This window comes from Halyomorpha halys, unplaced genomic scaffold (assembly GCF_000696795.3).
Source record: "Halyomorpha halys isolate HHAL.00 unplaced genomic scaffold, Hhal_1.1 Scaffold1157.1, whole genome shotgun sequence".
Lineage (NCBI taxonomy): Eukaryota > Metazoa > Arthropoda > Insecta > Hemiptera > Pentatomidae > Halyomorpha > Halyomorpha halys.
In genome coordinates, this window is record NW_027108759.1 from 262,113 (window position 1) to 282,986 (window position 20,874).

The 20,874-nt window shown below is 30.6% G+C and overlaps 1 protein-coding gene across 5 annotated transcripts; it reads right to left on the bottom strand.

Moving 5' to 3' along the window:
* Nucleotides 1-383: 383 nt before the first annotated feature.
* LOC106688574 (transcription factor 20) lies at nt 384-20,874 on the bottom strand. Of its 5 annotated transcripts, XR_001344335.3 has the most exons (10): nt 20,448-20,874; nt 16,713-16,780; nt 12,778-13,877; nt 9,406-9,528; nt 6,614-6,801; nt 5,932-6,084; nt 3,296-3,448; nt 1,719-1,822; nt 641-741; nt 384-555 (listed from the first exon to the last, which is right to left on the bottom strand). XR_001344335.3 is itself a non-coding variant. In XM_014433094.3 (8 exons), exons 3-8 carry the CDS (start codon nt 13,856-13,858, stop codon nt 1,796-1,798), a joined length of 1,725 nt encoding a protein of 574 aa, XP_014288580.1. In that variant the 5' UTR covers nt 13,859-13,877; nt 16,713-16,780; nt 20,448-20,874; the 3' UTR covers nt 454-1,795. The 5 variants fall into 5 exon arrangements, 1 of the variants encoding a protein (XP_014288580.1); XR_001344336.3 differs by lacking the exon at nt 641-741; XR_010843308.1 differs by having other exon boundaries at nt 641-1,822.

Consider the following 20,874-nt stretch of genomic DNA (forward strand, 5'->3'; position numbering starts at 1 on the left):
AATGGTTAAATGTGAAGATCCTCGGTTGCTTTATCATTAGTTGCATAGAATGGTAATAAATAATAAACTATTTGGATGAATGAGGTTTCAACAGATTTCCCTCTATAGTCCTATCTATCCTATATATCCACAATGGTTCAGCAGTATTGGTAGAAGGCATGCTTGAAACTTGAAGGTCATCGTCAACACTGAATACACAATCAAATAACACTTACCGAAGGAAGATTTTATTAAACTGATTAATCAGAATCTGCGAATGAAACTGTGTGATATCTTCAGCATACTTCACAAATCAGTTTTGTTTTGACTTTATAACAAGAAAAACGGTTAAATGGAAAATCCAATTCCTGAATTAAGGAGATGAGCGATATTTATACATATAATGATATATATAATTGTTTTATTAGATGCTGATAAGTTTTATCATGAACCTACTATTATATAAGGCATACAGAACAAGTAAATTTTCTTTTTAATTTTTGAGTATGACATTTACAAATATTGGTAATGGATTCTAATTTGCAGATATAAATCAGAATAAAATATTTAACATTCCTGAAATAGAAAAAAAAAAAAAATTAATGGCCAGTTAAATATGAAAATAGAATTAATAATATTTTCCATTATGATCTTATCTTACCATTGTTCTTCTCTTCTACAACAAAAACCTATCTATTATGACGTAGACACTTAACTGACGAACGGAACTTCCTTGAGTACAAACTCATTTAAAAGTCATAACTACAGAAGCAGAATGTTATACTTCAGTAGGCTTCAAGAAATAAAATTTAAAATTAAATAAAAATTTATGTATTGACTATTATTAAAAATGAGAATATAATGCTTGAAAATCAATAATTTTCAAACACTTAGTGAAAAAGAGTTTATTAGGGAGGTAGTCACGTAGCATTAAAATTAACAGTAAAGAAAATCAATACACTCCCATTTCACTATGTTTCATAATATTTAACTAAAAAACAGACATACACTGAAAGAAATATATCAAACACTCAGGAAATAATACAATATTTGTACAAGAGTTTAGTTTATATGTGAAAGATAATTTAAAACTAACAACAAATATACACAAAACTTAACAATACTGAATCTCTCACATGCTAAATTCATACATCATGCTTCTTAAATTTCATTTTCTCTTCGTGTTTATCCTTGTACAAAAAAATATATACGTATCTATATTTATATATAACTAAGCAAAAAAAATTAAATCGAATGCATACTTAAAATATGATTTACAACGTTTTGAGTTGTTCAATTAAATTATCAAGTACATACATATATATATATAGTAGTGAAACCACTATGATTATTCACAATTTTTGTCAGTTTCATTGTTTTACTTTTTTTTGCCATTTTAAGTATGACTGTCTAGTTCCCCCTCCCCTCCGAAATATCAAATAAATTGTATAAATAATGAACATGTATCATATATATTTATGATTAAAAATATGCTATACATTAATTAAATATTAACATTAATCAAGTGCCTTAACGTTACAGCAGATCATAAAATATATACACAGCCCTCCAAAATTGTTTACAGTACTTACATCATAAATACTCTCTTGGTAATGTTTTGTAAATAAAAATACATCAAAAAGACCAGCATAACATGCATTATATACATGTTTAAATATACATTAACTGCACTCTCAATGGAACAAGTACAAACAATAAATTGTTCTGTGAATCCTTACAGTAAATAGTTTTCTCCAGTTCTCATTGAGTGGACCATCTAAATGGATATAGAATACAATGTCAAAATGACACCATTTCACGTCCCTTTTAGAAATTTTTCTTTCTGAAACATAATAAATATATGAAATAGAAACATAAAAACTAACTTTAGACAAAATTCAAGTAATATAATATAACAAAAAATAAGGAAGAATCTAAAAAAAATTAAATATGAACTTAACTTCTTTTATAAATGAAATTTGTCAAATTGGTAGGTATGGCAAACACTATAAAATCCAATAGCAATATAAAATATCATAAACTAAAATTTCTAATATAGATCTATAAATAATCAGAAATTCATTGATATGGGTTCTCAAACAATTTGTGATGAATATAACCAAGCAATACATCTAAGTTATCATCATTACTTCATTCCAAATACAACTTAGCACACACTAATCCAAGAGTGATTACAGATGTAATATAATTTTCATTAATCATTAAAGAAAAAAGAAGAAAAAATGTTACAAAACAATGTATGTCATTATTGTTAGAAAAACCTGGGGTATGATTTTGTTTTACGCCAGGATATGACATACTATGACTATCTGTACTTACGTATAAGCAGACACCGATTTAAAAAAATGCTTTCCTATAAAATTGTAATCAGTCTATATTAAACAGTATTTTGTCTCCTAGCTAGGTTCCTCACTATAAACTCATTCAAAAAGAATACCCATGATTTGCCTACCACAGATCTTTGCTTCTAGCTATAAGTTTTTAACTTATCTCAATCATTTGTTTTCAGAACTATTTAATAGGGGAAGGTTTAGTTCGGATTCATAAAAACCTATTTAGGAAAGCACATCTGCTTTTTCATTGCCAACAAGTAGGCAATAAAAATGAACCCATCACAGCATTACATAAGATTCTCTCAGCAGCAGCGGTTCCAAGTTCCCAAGGCAGTCGGACACTACTACTAAGTCCCTGGTGACATTCTGATTGAGCACCTTAAGTCTACAAAGATGCGTGGAGCTTATAGGATTAGTTGTTGTTTTGGTACTTTGTTCTGAATAACACCAAGCTTGGCCAGGGTTGATTCTTATGGCATTAAGAGCAATTCTGCACTACAATCCATATAAATATATGTATTTACAACAGGTATTTTGTTAACAGCATCAATAATATTATTGATCATGATATTGAAAAGGACTAGGCTCAAGATAGACAAACCTAGTTGTGTCTGATAGTAGTGGGGGAAGGAATATTTCGTGGGTAAATAACCTGAAGGAATTTTTGGGAGAGATATAAATGGATAACTTCATATAACCTTTATCCTATATGTTTCTCTCACATTTTTTGGCAAGTTTACCCTAATATACATCTATATAACAACTCTTTTTCCCAGAATTAATTACTAGCCTATTTTCAGTTATGTTTAGGCAGGAAATACAAACTCCTTTTGATTAAAAGTTTACAATAAATTGAAAGAAACAAAATCTTATAACCTAAGGGAGCACATAATAAGGACTCCCACTAGATATTAAAAAATAAATAAATAAAAGAAAAAAAGGATAACTTTATTATTTATTACCTTCATCATGGTGTGATTAGGACAAAGAGAAAGAAAGTTATCATCATTGAGATGCCAACCACTTGAAAGACCACAGCCATAGTGAACTCTTCCTTGGCAACCTCTCCTTATACACCCGACACAAGCTCCATACTCACCACAAACACTGCATTTCTACATGAAGAAAAAATTTGAATAACTATATTAAGGAATATAATAACAAAACATGAAATGAGCAATCAATAGATCAAATTATTGTAGGTAATTAAATAGACAATATTAATGTTTTAGAAAGAAATGCTTGATTCATTCATGCTGCCCAAATACATCAGGTTGCTACATTACACAGCATACTGATCAATCCGTGATCAGACATATATAAATTACATATTTTTATATGATATAATATAATAGAAAGATAACTTTTTTTTTCTTCAGTTTTCTTTTACTTTTCTTTTATAATTAATACCAGTCTACAAACTAAATACAAGTTTTTCAATTTTTTACATTGTTTCTTTCCCTTCCATTTCACAACCCTTATTTCATTTGATCAACAAATTCCCCTATATAACAAATATTAAAAATAATAAAGTAATAAATAAAACAACAAGATATGCGATACATGCATGCCATCCCTCCTCTGGATAACTCCCTTACTCATTAATTTCCATTCATGTGGTGGTGGATGATTCCTACGGAGTCGAGTATTATATTCTCTGTCCTCTCTCTAGCCACTTCCTGGACATCGAAGCCCGAGTTCCTCCATGAAGCTCCTAGTTGTGCTGGGAATCATTCCACGGGCTCTGAACCAGAGGCCTCTCACGTTGAAGTCTCGTTCTCCAAAGCTCTTACGGAAATTCTCCTTGAGGAAAGGGATACATTTAACGTAGATTTCCCTATCTACCTTACTTGCCTGATCAAGGTCGTTATTTTCATATCTCACGGTGGGATCCAGAATGATTGCAGACTTCCCCTTCTTAGGAAAAGCAACTATATCCGCATATCTTGTGGATCCATCCGTATCTACACGAAGTAGACTTTGTCAAAGCAGACAAAATCTCTTTTTTTTAGGAGCTTCATTAACTCGTATTTCACTCTACAATGTCAGCGTGTTTGAGGAGGGAGTTGTTAGGGCATTTCCCCAACACACGTGCTGGTGTTTCCGGCTCTGTTGCATTAACGACAGAGGGACCTAACTTCTCTATCTTGTCCGCTGACACTTGGGACTCCACGTAGGGGTGCATAATTTATATTCAATTTCAGGGCATTGGACCATTCTGAGCGCGTAAGTATTAGTTTATCGTATATAAACTTATTTGCTCTCGGGGTATCTTTGAAATGGTGTACTCCAATACCCTGCCACCTGCAATTAGCCCATTCCTCGAACGCATTTTCACGTAGCGACTTCCGAGCTTCCACACTCCGATGCCAATCTATTGGCACATTCAGCAATCTTGGCTGAACAATCGAAAGTGGACTGGAACAGAGCATCGGGTACATTTGACAGCCACTGACCAATGGACCAGTGTTGTAGGGGACCCTCCCATTGGCAGCAGATCAAGCCTAGACCTCGGTACCTCCTCGGAGCATACAACATCAACATAGAGGTGTTCGCAGGGAGCCTATAATGGCTTTAACACTTCTGTGAATCATTGTGTTGATGCCATCTAGGATTTCAGGATGTAGCTTTGTGAGGGAAGCAATTAGGAGAGGGTATGTAAGACCCTGGAACACATATTGGTTGACAATGTTGACCTTCTTCTCGGGATGACAAGCTTATCCAGATTCTTATTAAACTTTGTCACCCAATCCTCGTTGAACTGTAGCTCTCCCGAGAATGTGCATCCTAAATATTTTACAGTGTCGCCTTCTTTCACTGTTAGGATGGTATCTCGTTTCCCGAGAGAGAGCTTCATCGATTTCAGTTCTCCTTTATTTATGACGATCCCCACACTCTTTTGAGGATTTAATGCCAAACCGATTTCTTTGAACGTCCTCTTATGCTATCAATGACTCTTTCCGCAGCAACCCTGTTGCACGCTGAAACCGCCTGGTCATCCGTAAACCCTGCGAGGACCACACAACCTTGGTCACTATTGAGCTTATATCCATATTTACTTACAAAGTTTTGCATTGCATCAATAATTCTCGCGTTGACGTGCGCGGAAGGCATTTATAAAACCCATTTGATTTCTATGGAAGGTGACCTGTTTCCTAAGTTCACAGTCAAGCACCTTCTAAATAATTTGGCGCTCAATCGAATATATCATAATCGGCCTCCAGGATGATATATTATTTGCATCTCCTTTGCCTTTATATATCAAAATCGTGCGCCCCGCCTAAGTGGTTCTGGTACATAGGCCACCTTTAATATTATCGTGCGGATTTAAACACCATCCGGCCCCAGAAATGTATCGAAAGAGGTAGATTTGATGTGAACGAACAATCTCCTAACTTTATCAATACAGTTAACTGAATCATCAGCTAGCAAGCGTGAAATTTATGAAGACTGTGTCATATTAACAAAAAACAGAAAACCAAGAAAGTGATGCTTTTTTTAACAATTAATTAATAAGTTGACTACATTCTACAATATTTTATCTTAATAAACATAAGGATGGAAAGAAAATATAAAAAAAATTAACCAAAGCACATACTGTAGTTGTGGAAGCAGCAACAGCTTCAGCGAGACCCACAAGATGAGGACCAACTAAATAAATGCCTGGAGCCCAAATAGCACATTTTTCATGAACCCAAACTTCCTTTTCTCCACCAGCTTCATCAAGAATTCCAGATGAATTTTTCTTATTCTGGAAAATTTAAAATCAGGTTAAACAATCTTATATAATCTAAAAACATAACATCTGTATATCAGAACTAATTTCTGAAATAAATTAAATAAAAATTTTATGTTAATTTATTTCATGAATAGAGCAGTTAACTGCAGTAATCTAGCAGAGGATGATCAGGATAGTGGTCACATTAACAAACAATGGACGAAAACTACTTATTCCATACCAACATTTAAGCTCATTGCACGAGCTTTCTTGAGAGCTACAAAAGACAAGATGTAACAAAAATTATATTAACAGATTGTAATGAATAAAAAAAAAATCAAAAGAAAGATACCATTACTAGAGTTAAAAAGTGTAAAGGATACACATAAAGGATACAAATACATAAAATAAACTTTTTTTTCTCTGCATACCCTTGTATACAGACAAAAATAGTAGATATGCAATGATAATAATAATGAAAATGATTATTATTTTCATTTTTCAATAATAAACTTTTTAAGCACAAATCATAAAATGAATTAATTTAAAAAATAAAACTAACTTTCTTTGTAAAATTATTTAAGAAAGCTTCAACAGATCCAGTTGCTCTAAGTGATGCTGCTTTACCTCCCCCTCTTTTTTTTTGTTCAGCTGACACTTCTTTGTCTCCTGGAAACCCACGATCGACTTCTCCTCCCTTTGGAACAGTTAATATATATGGTCCAAACAAGTCACCCGCAGGTTCTCCACCTTTTAATTCAAAATACATGATTAATAATTTCCTCAATAAATTCATATTTATAATTCCATTATTAAAATACTGTAAAAAAAAAAGAAAAAAAAAAAAAAAAGAAGGAATATAAACTTAAACTGTGAGTTTTCCTTTAAACATTTCATATACAGGTGTAAGGATACATAAAACTAACTGAATTTAGAAAAACGACTGCTTCCATTTTCTTGTACCCTTTCCGTCTCGTGGGTGAAAACTCGGGAGCCAATGCAGTCAATAAGCAAATATAGAATCCCCTCACCACCACTAGTGTTTTTTTAATGTTATGGTATGTGCACTATGGATCAGAAGTGATTAGGAATGAATAACAGGTATTTTGTTTTTAACTGTTGATTGAGATGAGGAAATGCATAAATTTTTTCCCTATTACTTAAAGACTTTTTCTTATTCTGGTCATAATAATCGCTTTGCTTAGTTATTTCAACAAAAATTGTCTTGATTTTCAAGAAGAGTTTGATTCATTCCTGCAAGTTATAATATTTTTCAAGAAAAATATTATAGGAACACAAAATCAGCTATGAAGCAGCTGCTACTAATTACCGAGAATAACAGGAGAAACAGATTATTGTAAATTAATAATATTTGCATGTTTGTGATACATGTGAATGAACGATCTCCTAACTTTATTAATACAGTTAACAACTGAATCATCGGCTAGCAAGCGTGATTCCGACCAAATCACCTCCTCGCACAACTATTGGTCTGGTAACAATGCTTCCGTACAAAGTACTGCACCCCTGACCCTTCATGGGTAGTAGCGGTACAGATTTAATTTCATTAATATTTAAATGTATTCGATAATTCAGCTATTAAATTTAAGAATAAAGTTAGGAAATTATTCCTTGATCACATTATTGAAAAAATAATTTCATTCCTTGCAAAATGTGAGGGAAATATTATTTTTAAGCTAATTATAGAGCGTAGATACAAGTTATCTATTAGTGTTTGGTCCCTTCTGAAATTTGAAGAGACCGAACTTTATGAATCCTTGTGTTGCTTCAGTGCCATATGTATGCATATACTTGGTCTTGTATTGATTAATTATCAGAACAATCTCTTGAACAGATCACATGACTAATCAAAGACTGGGTACCAAAAATGATAGAAGGATTTTGTTTTCAGATCATCAAGAAAGAAGAAGTCATTATTTTTTCATAAATGGATGGATAACAGTAAAGTAGCAGTGGCTTCTAATTCAATTTAAGCAAGCCCAAGAAAACATGCCAGGCATTCAGAAAAGATGCTTAAGTGTTTGTACCTCAATACTTCAAATTTAAATCTTTAAAGAATTTTACTTTAAAGATAGAGAAAAAATAATGAAATTTCTGGAGAGGTAAACTACTATGTTTATATTCCAAATGATCAAACTGTTTCTACTATTTATACTTATATCTTTCAAAAATAAAACAAAGGTACAAGACGAACAAAATACAAATTTGGAGAAGATGCATGCCAGGGATCTTAACCTGGGGAAAGGTCTATCAACTTTTATGCTTCAAGATTTATGAAAATGGATAGATAAGCAAAATGGGAGAATAGAAAATATCAAGAAAATAAAAGCTTCTATAACTAATGTTTTATTCTTTAAATTCCAATTTACATATACTCCTATGTAGAGATTAATTGTATAATATAGATTGAATTCCAAAATTACTTAACCTAATTTATATTAATTTACTAATGATCAAGATTTATCAAAATTACTTTATTTAATTTTGCCCAAAATTGTCTTATTTGAAATATTAACTGTAGTATATTAATGTTAATGATAAACCATATGGTATATCAAGGAAATAGTAATGTGGTAACTATTTTATTATACTATTAATAATTATAGGAAGATGGACCGGCCAGGTGGCAGTAAAGAAAGGTACAAAAGGTCAAGAGGGAGTTCAGTTCAAGTAGAATTTGGTTGGATTGATAGAGAGTGGGATGAAGAGAGAATGATAAAAGAAGAAAACACAGATAAGTATAAATTTTAAATGTGTTCCTACAATAAACTCTTGTGGAACACATGTTTACACTCATCTGTGTTCCTTTCTCACTATGAAACATTCAACATTGAATTATATTAATAATTATTTTGTTACCAAAATTTTAAGTAGTACATTTATCACTCAATAATAAAACTACAATCTATTCTGAGGTTTGCTTCTATCCACAATTACTGATAAACTACATATCTAATCTGGGTTTTGTTTCTATCCATAATTACTGATTAAATCATTCAAATAATCATCACTGTAACTAAAAGAATGATTAAACTAATTGAAGACAAAAATGAATAAAGGTGTTATATTACAAACATATGAATCTGAAAAAAGATTGAACACCAATGATTTTTTATTCAATTAAACAACTAAATCTTCAACTTCTGTAAATTACTAATATTTAACGTTTAGAAAAATAAAACAGGATGCTAAATAGAAAGAAGTACTTAAAATATTGTTCAAAGCAAAAATCCTTATTTTCCCCAAAATTTCACAAAGCACCTTTATCCAACCATGTCCTTAACTAAATTTATAAAATGTAGGTTAATATGAACATACAGGCACCATACTTACCAAAACCTCCTTCACAATGTGCTCTCAGTTTACAAAAGACACAGACCCAACTAGAATCAACACTTTGCGAATTGTACCTTGAAGATAATGTACTGCTATATAAATTAGATCCTTTAACTCGTCCTTAAAAAAAAAAAAAAAAAGGAGAGAATAAATCAGTATGTTTACCTATAGTAATCATAAAAAAATATAAAATGAGGTGTTAATAGTTGGAAGATGTTTCATCCTGAATTTCAGGCCTTCATCTGGGTTAAAAACAAAACGAGATAACAACCTTAATTCAGAGATCATAAAAATTAAAATAAAATAATAAGAAACACTCTTGAAAATATACAAAACAATAGTAGTTGATTAATCCTAGAAAATAAAATATAATATTGTAGAGGTAAGAATTATACAAAATAAATGATAAAAAAATTTAAAAATCACAGTGTTCAAGTAAATAATGAAACCAACTAAAAATAGAAATTTTTTATAATTAAAATCATATCAACACTGTATGTTTTTTTAATCAGTTACTTCGTATAATTCTTACCTTTACAAAATTATATTTAATCTCCTATTACTATCAATTAACTACTGTCTACTTAACTGATTGCTATGTATATTTCCAAGTTTGTTTCTTATTATTTTTATGGTCTTTGAATTAAAGTTATCTCCTCTTGTTTTTCAGCCCTGATAAAAGGCCTGGAATTCAGGTCGGCACAAACAAATAAATTTTGTTTATTTATGTATATTTGCTGACTGCACCTCCCCCTCCCCCAATGTTATACTATTAAATAAAAAAAAATACACTATATGAAGTAGACATATTTGTATATAAAATTTAATCAACAATATATTCGTTGATGTAATATAAGAATATACCCAAAGAGACCAAACGATATAAATCGTGAACAAAGCAAAAGAGACTCGTGTTATTCACTCGTAATTACTGCAACAAATGACAAGTTGAAGCAATAAAACAAAAGATTCAGTCATCATGGCCAAATAAATCAGCGGCGTTTTGTCAAAGCATTTGAAGTCAATCAGTCGACTTATTTGCTTATACTTCGATACTTGATTGTTTTGAAGTGTAACTGGTAAAGGAATACCTGTTATTCCAAAGTACTATAAACATCTAGTATATTTTGGATTGAGAATGAAGAAATTTTCACTAAAAATTCAAGAAGTGGTCACAATTTTTTTAATTCAAGAATATCAAAGACATGAATAACAGAACCCTTAAGAAGGAGCTTTGACTGTAAGTACTCTTTGCTCAATACTAATGCAATAGAAACCAAAATAAACACCTTTGGCATGTAACAAACAGAACCACCTTAATAATGTTTAAATTCAGAGTGATCACTGTATCCATATTATTATAATTATATATAACAAGAATTGTTGGTATAAAGAATTTATTAATAAAAAGTATCAATGAAAAAACTGTAGGTGATGACTGCTCCATTTTATAAATCATAAATAATATGAGAAATTAGGGAAAATAAAAATAGTTGTAGTTAAATTAAATAAATTGTAGGCATCAGCAAATAAAGTATAATATTCTTAATCAGGGGTGGCCAACTTTTCAGTATATAAGATCCACTTTTTAAGTTCAAATTGACGTGATTGACTTAAATAGGCTTAGTCTTAGGGGTGTGAAATGCATACTATGTTTATACACTGTGTTTCAGTATAAGGTGCATTCCAGTGAGATATGGGTAGATAAGTGAAATATATGTTCAAAACTATTTTATATTTTTTAGGCCACTTATTACATTTTAAAGATATAGGCTCATAAAGAAAATAAATTTCCAGACCCAACTTTTGATAGCAGTATTCCGTACATGCGGTACTATAATATATTTTCCAACACTTGTTCAAGATAGATTTTTACTAATCTATCAAGAGCTCACTGAGTACACCTTGTACTGAAATATAGATATAAGGCTTATCTACGTACATAAGTAGCTATGTAAATCAACAATAATTATTTAAAGGGCCAAAAACTCACATCCAAGGGAATTAAAAGAACATGGATAATTATTAACAATATTTATTAATTCAAAGTTGCTCCACATAAAGACAAATTTAGTATTTATTATGTTGCCTTAACATTAATGGGAAGACTGAGTTTGTATGTCTAACCAAGGAATCATAATTAGGTGTATATCCTGACAAAGATAATAGTAATAATGAGTTCATGCGCTGCATCCGGTGACAAGTGTAACACGTAAGTCATAATATATTGTGCGGTTTTAGCAGAGATCAGTGTCAGGCTGTCAGAATTTTAGGAATTTATGACCTTCCTAAATTCCTAGAATGCAGTAAACTATTACTAGAAAGTTTTGTCCTCTACAATCGCTTCAAAGTTCAGGGTTTACAAAATTCCATTCCAGACATTGTGAGCGATCGACAATCAACCTCGCGATCAACTAGTTAGCCACCCCTAATCTAAATGATGGTGAATGAAAACATTGTGCTGAATGCAAATGATTAAATACTTCTTCAAACCCTAAACTGATTTTATTTTCATTACATTTGACATGGTTGTTGTATGTGCTAGCTGGGCATTAATTTGAAAAAAAAATTAATAAATTTTAGAAAGAACTAACATTTTCAATTATATACCTATTTTTCTTTTGTAGCTATAAATTCTCCCTTTTTGCATACTTCATAACTCCTTCCCAAACAAAACCTTTTAGAAAAGTGAATTTCTTTATGTTCTTTTGGTAGTAATAAGGCTATCATACTTACAAATTTTTGTCAGTTCTAAATAGTACACAAGCAGTCTTAAACAATCCTGCTTTAAATGGCCGTTCTGGGGAATATTTTTAGAGCTACCCTTGTCAATTTAATTTGTAAATAAGATTGGGCTCTGTTTCATAATAAAGTATATACTAAAAAGATTGTACTCATTATGAAACAGAGCCCAATCAAATAAACTACTACATATGAAGTCCTATTTTTCTATTAATTTATTATAGTACCCTGTATAACATTCTGACCTTCCAATACTATATAAAATAAACTGGAAATGAATATTATTTAACTCTTAATTTCATTAGGAAAATAAAGAATACAAAGATAGAATATAATATTGTAATAACGAAAAATGGAACGAAATTGTAATGTATCCCCAAAAATTATCATTTATAACAATAACAATAGATATCAATTCTAATTTCACAAACTTATTATTTATTTTATAATAAACAATAAGTTAATCATTTAGTAAATAGTCCTTAAAGATATTACTACTGATATAAGTAGTGGATTATTAAATAAGAATATAGAGGAGCTATAGCTGAAAATTAAACATTTTTTCTGTGTTGTGCACACAGTTCAATTGCTTAGAAAAAAAATTAATATAAAACAGAAACTACAAACCTTCAACTAATGTTTGGTGTTTTCTTCTATCACCACGATCTTTCTCCTCCTCTTCTTTACCAGCACTGTTAACCACACTAACATATTGAGGAGCCTCTTTACTCCCTTCAACATGCACATAAGGACCACGGACACTCCTACTTAGAGTACTTGAATCATTAGAATTTTCTTTTTCCCGTTTTGTTTTCTTTGGTCTTTGCCTTTCCCTTCTTTTAGCCTTCCTTTTTTTCCCTTCAACTGAATCTGTAGATTTCCTCTGCCTAGGTTTTGATTGTTTCTTTACTTTCTTTTCAGGTTGTATAACCAATGTTTCTGTAGTTGGAGGAATTAGTGGCTTTTCTTCTTCTATTCCAGCAAACATTTTTTCAAGTTCTGATTCAACTTCCATAAATTGACTATCTTTTGGTTCTTCTTTAATAGAAGTTGACGAATCTTGAAGAATCTCAACAACTTTATCCTCTGTTAAAACTGGAGGACGTGAGCAATTGGCAACTATAACAGAAGGTTTTGTTTCACCTTGAAACATATTCTCAAGAAGAGATTCTACATGATCAGCAGCTTCTACACTTTTTTGTGCATCAACAGGATGAGCAGCAGATTCACTAGGTGGAGCTGGTGTTTCGACCGGTACCTCAGGATGTGGCAAAACCTTTTCTTCCACTGGAGAAGTTCTATTTTCTGCTAAAACATTAGGAGGAGTCGTTCCTTCATTGGGCTGATTTTGTATCTTTTCACCAGTGGACAAATTCGTAAAAGTCTTTGAAACCATAAATGGTTCTGGTTTTGCCTCAAAACCTCTAGCACTTTCAGTAGGAAGTTTTCCAGGCTTCTCCTCAGCAATTAGAGGATTCGGAGCAATAACACTTACACCTGTTCCATTCACTTCCCCACCATTCACTTCAGGGCGTGACGATAGGTCCATACTTTCAGATTGAGGGGGCGAAGATGGTGCCATGATGAACGGTTGCTTTCCCTGCCACTGTCCTGCTGCAAAATAATTAAATGATGACCACTGCCGTCTATGAGGTCCTGGTGCAGGTACTGTGGGAGGAAGGTAGCCCCTACCTGGCGTCTCAGACATCTCCTCACATAAGTATCACCTGTTAAAAAATATATAATTAACCAATTAATTATAAATAGAAGAAAAATTATATAATATAAGAGAAATCGGAGCAATTATATTGCTTTTTTGGACCTAATAGTTGCCTTTGATTCAACACCCCGATATGAAATCTAGAGGGCACTTAGACCCAACAGAATTCCTGCAGACCTGGAAGCGATTAAATTAACATATCAACACCCTAAAGGAATAGTGCGTATCACTGGCTGAGAGTCAAAGCCATTTTCTTTGGAAAGAGGTGTGAAACAAGGAGATAGCTTCAGTCCATTATTGTTTTTGTATTTATAGATGAAATAAACAAAATAAGCAGAAGAACTGCTTCCACTGTAGTCGGTATGTGGAACATGAGGACAGTTCAAGTACAGGCATTTCTATATGCAGACGATATTGTGCTGGTGACAGACTCAGAAGAAAAATTGTAACAGGCTAGTAAAGAATGGTAAGAAGAACTTGCTTGCAAAGGAATGAGTAATAACAGCCGCAAGAGCAAGGTTATGACTGTTGCCAGAGATGAAGTGGATATGGGCAATGTAAGGATAGAGTGCAATGATGAAGTATTGGAAAAGGTGGACTTCTATACCTACCTAGGAACAATTTTTAATAAATCTGGTAAAATAGACCAAGAAGTATCCAATAGTATAAATAAAGCAAATAATATTTACTACCAGATATGCAATACTATTGTGGGAAAGAGGTAAGTAGGTAAGAACATCAAACTCCACATCTTTAAAGCAATATTTCTTCCAACACTATTTTATAATAATGCCTTATGGCAGTGGAAGCTGGGTCACCCAAGACAAGCATTTTAGTAGGATTACAGCTACTGAAATGCGTAATATATTGGGCAAAACTAGGGGTCAGGATAAGAAATAAAAGAATAAGAGAACTTCAGATCCCCTCAATGAATTTACCTTAAAAATTTACATAAATTTTCCAATAAAAATGTTCACTAATATTAGTAAAAATATAACCCAACAATTATTTTTTTTTTAATCTGAATTAGTATAGAATATCTTAAAGAAAAAGAAAATTGGAATTAGTAATTACCAAATAACAAATTGGTTTAGAGAAATAAATGTAGAGTCACTGGCATAACTCTTAGGAATTTTTATTACAACTTCTCACAAAATTATCATGAGGATGAGTCATATCTGCACCTGACCACTAAGGGCTAACAGTCAAATGGTATGGCATGATTTATGATCTTATATCTGTTATGTGAGTTCTGACAAATTAGAATGTAAGAATATTTGAAAGTTAAAAACTAATAACAGAAGGCAGATAAATGCAACCAGATATACTGAAGAAGACATGAAGAGCTAAAGGGTCACTTCAAAAGAAGAGAGAAATTATACTCATGAAAAATGGCAAAGATGCTAGAATGCCTCATCTTCTGGAAGATAAGGCCATAAAATTCCATATACAATGTTCAAATCACTTACTAGATATGGTTTCTTCATGCCTATCTGACCTATTCAAGCTAGATAATGAATTATTGTGTGACTGGGTCATACTTGATGAAACAATAGAACAGGCATTCTGTTGTACAAATATGAAAAAAAGGAAGGAAGGGAGGAGCTTTTAAAGAGTCATCCTCGGAAAATTTAGTTCTCTGATGATGACTTAGCAGAAGTTTCTTGTGGACTATACAAAATAAAAAGAGAAAACTTGTAAGTTTTATTTTTTTTCATCTAAAGTAGAATATACACACAAGAAAGATGGACATATTCTGATAACTAAAACTTTCAAGAAAATAGTGTGAAACAAAATCAATCCAGCATATTACGTTGCGAAGTGCAGGTAAGTAAAAATGACTGTGACAAAATGTAAACAATTTTTAGCCAAGAAATTAGATTGATGTTATTTGCCACTATCACAAGTACAGTCCACAATCAATTATTGATAAGTGGTAAGGGCTTTACGTGGTAGATTAAGCTATCATACAACCTCTCATAACTAATTCCTGTTATTTTACTAATTACTAAAGAAGAAAAAGAAACACTTCCTATGATGGATAGATCTTATCAGAAGACAATTTTGATAAGTGGACAACAGTAAAACTATTGAAGAAAAAAAGGAAGTAGTTCAATAAAGGAAGTATCTGGACCACTTAAGAATTTAATCCAATCCTTTGCTTAGATCCGGGGAGGTGAATATTTTAGATAATAGTAATATCAATATATTTAATTTTTTCTTCAGAAATTATGAATTTCATTTTTTAAAAGAACTTTCTACATGAAACTAATTTTTTTATAACAAAATTGTTCCAATGACCTACTTTTGACTGTCATCAAATTGGCAGGCACATGTAGTATGCAAGTTTTGGAACTGAAAACTGTACTACCCATTTTCATGCCAGGTTTTTCAAAAGCCAGTGGTGCTGGAACAAACTTAATATAAAATTTTTAATTTTTTAGAATTATTATTGATGTATGAACTGTCAACAAAAATATTTCATTACTAAGAAATTTCAAATATACTTTTTAATTGCATATCTACAAATCAAATTTATTCTAAGGAACCACCAAGTTAAGCATATATGGGTTTCAATGAACTAAGAGCATTCTTAACAAGAGGCCTGGAGTCTCAAGAACTCTCCAACTAGATCCTACTTAATAAGATCTGTATTTGTTCACATTACAACACACTTTTTTCTACACCTTTTTCTTCCTTTATTGAAAAGGAATAAACTTAGCAGAAAATTAGATCAAATTGGAGCTAGCAGAAAAGAAACAAAACCATCTTAACAGAGTTTTTCCAAAAGTCTAATATGAATTTTTCAGCATACTTAATTTGTTAAATAGATCTTACTGACCTCAAATTATTGAACACTCTGCCCACTGGTATTTGGCCTGAGTTCATTGATTCTTGAAAACTTCCAAACTATAACATAATAGAGGAATGATAAAAACTAAAAAATAATTATAATATAACAAAAGTTTTTGAATGAAGTATGAAATCACAATGTAAAAAAGAACTAAAATAAAAGTTTTTTAAAATGTTTGACTTAAAATACACATATTGTCATTAGGTGCAATAAAATTAAGATTACTTAAAATATTATAAGGTTTTAAATAGAGGGTAATTAAAAAATTATTATTTTTTTTTTATATAAGTTTTCCTATGAAATATATATACAGTTATTTCAAAAATATTTAAAAATTGATGATGAATTATCTCTTTTTGTGTCCAGATATTTTTTTTTTAATTAAAAATAATCCCCCAGTATTACACTACTGCTACCGCACTTATACAACAAAAGGATTGGTGGAAAATTTTTGTGCAGCTTTGACCCCAAGTATTGTTGAGATAGTTTTGTAATCAGCAGTTATACTAAATATACATAATTTTTTTAATTATTATTTGGTACTTTTTCTCTCCCAAGTAAATTTGTAGGTTGAATCTCTGTAAGTGTGTTGGAATCATGAAAAACAATTATTTATATTTTGAAATTAATATAATCACAAGCCCCATCAATAAGTTACAGTGCTAATAGCATAATTCTTCATATATAAGTGCTTCCTTTCAGTCACAAGTCTAGTGCATTTTAGGCATAGGTTGTATTATGCATATTTATTAATAATGACTGTTGAAATGATTATAACTTAATGGATAACAGTTGTTGACTTTTAATAGATCTCAGATAATGTTGCCTTGACATTCTTTCAAGTCAACCCATAATTTACAAAAGTTATTTTCTCCCTAATGACACCAGAATACAAAACAAAAAATGTTTAGTGTACAGTGAATTACATTAACTAGTATTTTCTAATTAAAAGTTTATGTCTAACCATGGTTATATAGATAAAACTTCAACTCAATTACAACAAAAGATATTGTTACTAACAATCCTAGAAAAAACTAAGAAACCACAATAAAAACATCCATATAAATAAAAATGCAATTGCTTATCGAAGATTTTTTAACCAATTTAAACAGTTTTTTTTTATCTAAATGGGTGATTTATTCTTTTTTCTTAGCCATTGGAATCCTGGATTTATCCAGTATAAACTAGACTATTCCCATACAAGTAGACCCATGCATGCACCATTTTGCGAGACTTGGTTATTTGGACTTAGGGGTCCTTCAAAACCCACGTTTCCATCAAAAACTTAATTTGAATACATGATTGCAATACTTTCCCTTACTATTTATTCCATATATTGGTAAGTGAAAGTAAGAAAGTTATAAACAAAATTAAACTTTAGCATAGCAAAACATAGAAACTATATATTTTTTTGTTCATAGATGTTATATACAAATCGTTTAGTTTCTTTCTGAAAAATAGGAAAAAATATTTCCAATTCCATAAAATTGTTTCAAATTTTAGAAAATTATAAAATCCTTAAGAGACAATTTTTCTTCAATGAAAACACAAATCATATTTATTTTAGAATTGTGTGAAACTATTAATTACCATTCATCTAAGACATTACAAATTTTTGAGCATGATTTTTTCTCTACCCCTATCTATTGATGATATAATCCCACAAAACTCCTCTGCATTTTTCAAATCCCACTTTATTATAACTGTTGGAAAGTTTAATTTCACCCTATATTAATACCATTTAGACTTAAAGCCTTATTAGCATGAAATAGTTGTTTCAAATACATAAAATCTGTATTTTATATCTCTAGTTCTAATTTATTTAATTATGTCCGTTTTAAGGCCATTTTTTGCAGATTATAGAGCCTTAAGGCACTCCTTAGTTTCCTTTAGATCAGTTGAGTCATTATTTTCTTCAGATATCAAAAGAAATCTTTAACATACTGGTGCTCATTGTAAAGATACTTAATTGCATGGATACATAGGTCCTGACTGGAGCAATATTAGCAATAAGATAACAAACCATTTTTATACTGCACTTTCACTAAAACTGGATGAAAACTGACAAAACACCATATATTTAGTTTTTTTATATCTACTGATATATTATCATTAATTCAATATAATTAATTTAAACAATATTAAATATTGTAATGTTCAGAAGGGGTTTCTTCTAATAAAAAAAATTTGAAAATAGCACAAAAAATAATGTTTGCTGATATTGCTCTGTATCCATTTGAAGGTTACAATAAATGAAATGATTAATTTTTTGTAATTTATGAAGCCAAATCATAAATATGTATATCGCTTAATATAGACAATCTCTATACACACATAGCCAGTGGAACAACGAAAAATATTGCATTTCTACAAGCATTGTGAAGTAAAACATGTTTCTAGTAAGTTAGGTACTTTAGTTTTAATTTCTTTCATGTTTAATCAGACTCAGCCACAGCAACACGTGGCTGGGTAAAGCTAGTAAAAAATAAAAACATTTAAACATATGTATTTATTATTAATTCATATGAACAAGAGGAATAACTTAATCTATGCAGGAAATGTAAATAAATATAGCCAATAGATTCCTAGAAATAGATGTAGCAAAATGTAAATAAATATTAAGTTGTATATTTTGTTTCTTTTACCTATAAATTTGTTAACTGATATTATAAACATTATAGTTATGCATTACTCCCACTAGTATACTCATTTAATTTTTAAATTAAGTAAATAATAGGGTATAACATAAAATTGGCAAGATAATAATTAGAGAATTCAAAACATTGAAATATTATTCCACAATATTTGAAAATTACAATTAATGAACACTGTTCACAACCACCATATCAATCACTGAGGTTGTAGGAACAGATTTAAAGGAAAAGCTACTTAGTCATGATCCTTAAAAGTTTTGGAATGAAGAAATAATTTCAGATGTAAATTAGCAAAATAAGTATTATAATTTAAGAATGAAACATAATTTAAGTAGGAAAACATCAACTTCATTGAAAATAGAAAGAAGGTGTATCATTACCAAATTAAAGCTAAATTATTTACAAATACTAAATAACTTATTCTAATGTGTATGGATAATTATCTGTCTCTAATAACTCTTATTTTCAGTAATAACTTTTAGAGTCAAAAAAATGAACTAAAAACTATTGAAATATAAAAAAAAACCTTAAAAATCAACTTTAAATTAAAAAGGTACAACAAAAATTGGTTTAGATAAAGGATCTGTAAAACTGAATATGCCTAATATATATTCATTTCTTTAAACAATTAAAATGTTGATAAAGGTAAACAAAACACTTCACTTAAAAGAATAAGTAACACAAATGTCAGCTTAATAAGGAGCACTTGAGTATTAACATCATTAAAAAAATAAAACAACAAATATAATGACAATAGTGACAAATGCTAGAAACAACTCATTATGTACAACCCATAATAGAGGAGATAGTATATATGTTTAATAAAGACATGTTTTAACCTCAAGGTAAGTGTAACTGCTCCCAATGCCTTCCTCAAAACAAAATATGGAATCTAACTTGGAAGAGTTTAAACAAGGACCATGTATGCAATATTTATCAGGTGTCACAAAACAATACTTTCCATTATATGGAGGCACTTAAACTATTTCTTTTATGATCTTAAATGAGTTTTGTGGACATAAGATAAACTATAAAAAACAAGAACATTTTAAATTAAACTTCTACTTACCTTTAAATAAACTTGCCCGCTTAAAGTTGTGGACACCTGCCCGGAAAGAACATATTCGAAATGTAAATAAACACTAATTCACTACAGCGGTTACCCCAGACTCAACCAGACAGATAATTGACGAATGCTATAAAACAAGTACAATTCTTCTTTGCTTGCAGAAATTCCTAAGATAGATAAGAACATCTAATGTGAGGCGAATTGCCACCTTACAGGAGAAACAGCGTATTTTCCATTACAATTAATCAGGAAAAAGACACATCAACTAAATAGTAAAAGTATCTGGTTAAAAGACAAATGACCATTTCCGAACGTTATACTCACTAATCATACATGTTTTAATAACTGGAATAAAACATAATGTAGCAGATGAAATAAACTAAGAATTATCTATCATGGCGGCGTATAACAACGATATTAACACTCT

Coding starts and splice junctions, on each gene's coding strand:
- LOC106688574 (XM_014433094.3), bottom strand. CDS start 13,858: ATGTCTGAGACGCCAGGTAGGGGCTACCTTCCTCCCACAGTACCTGCA. Junction 6,802..9,405: donor ACATTGTGAAGGAGGTTTTG/GTAAGTATGGTG, acceptor TTGAATTAAAAG/GTGGAGAACCTGCGGGTGAC. Junction 6,085..6,613: donor TAAATAATTTTACAAAGAAA/GTTAGTTTTATT, acceptor TAAATTTTCCAG/AATAAGAAAAATTCATCTGG.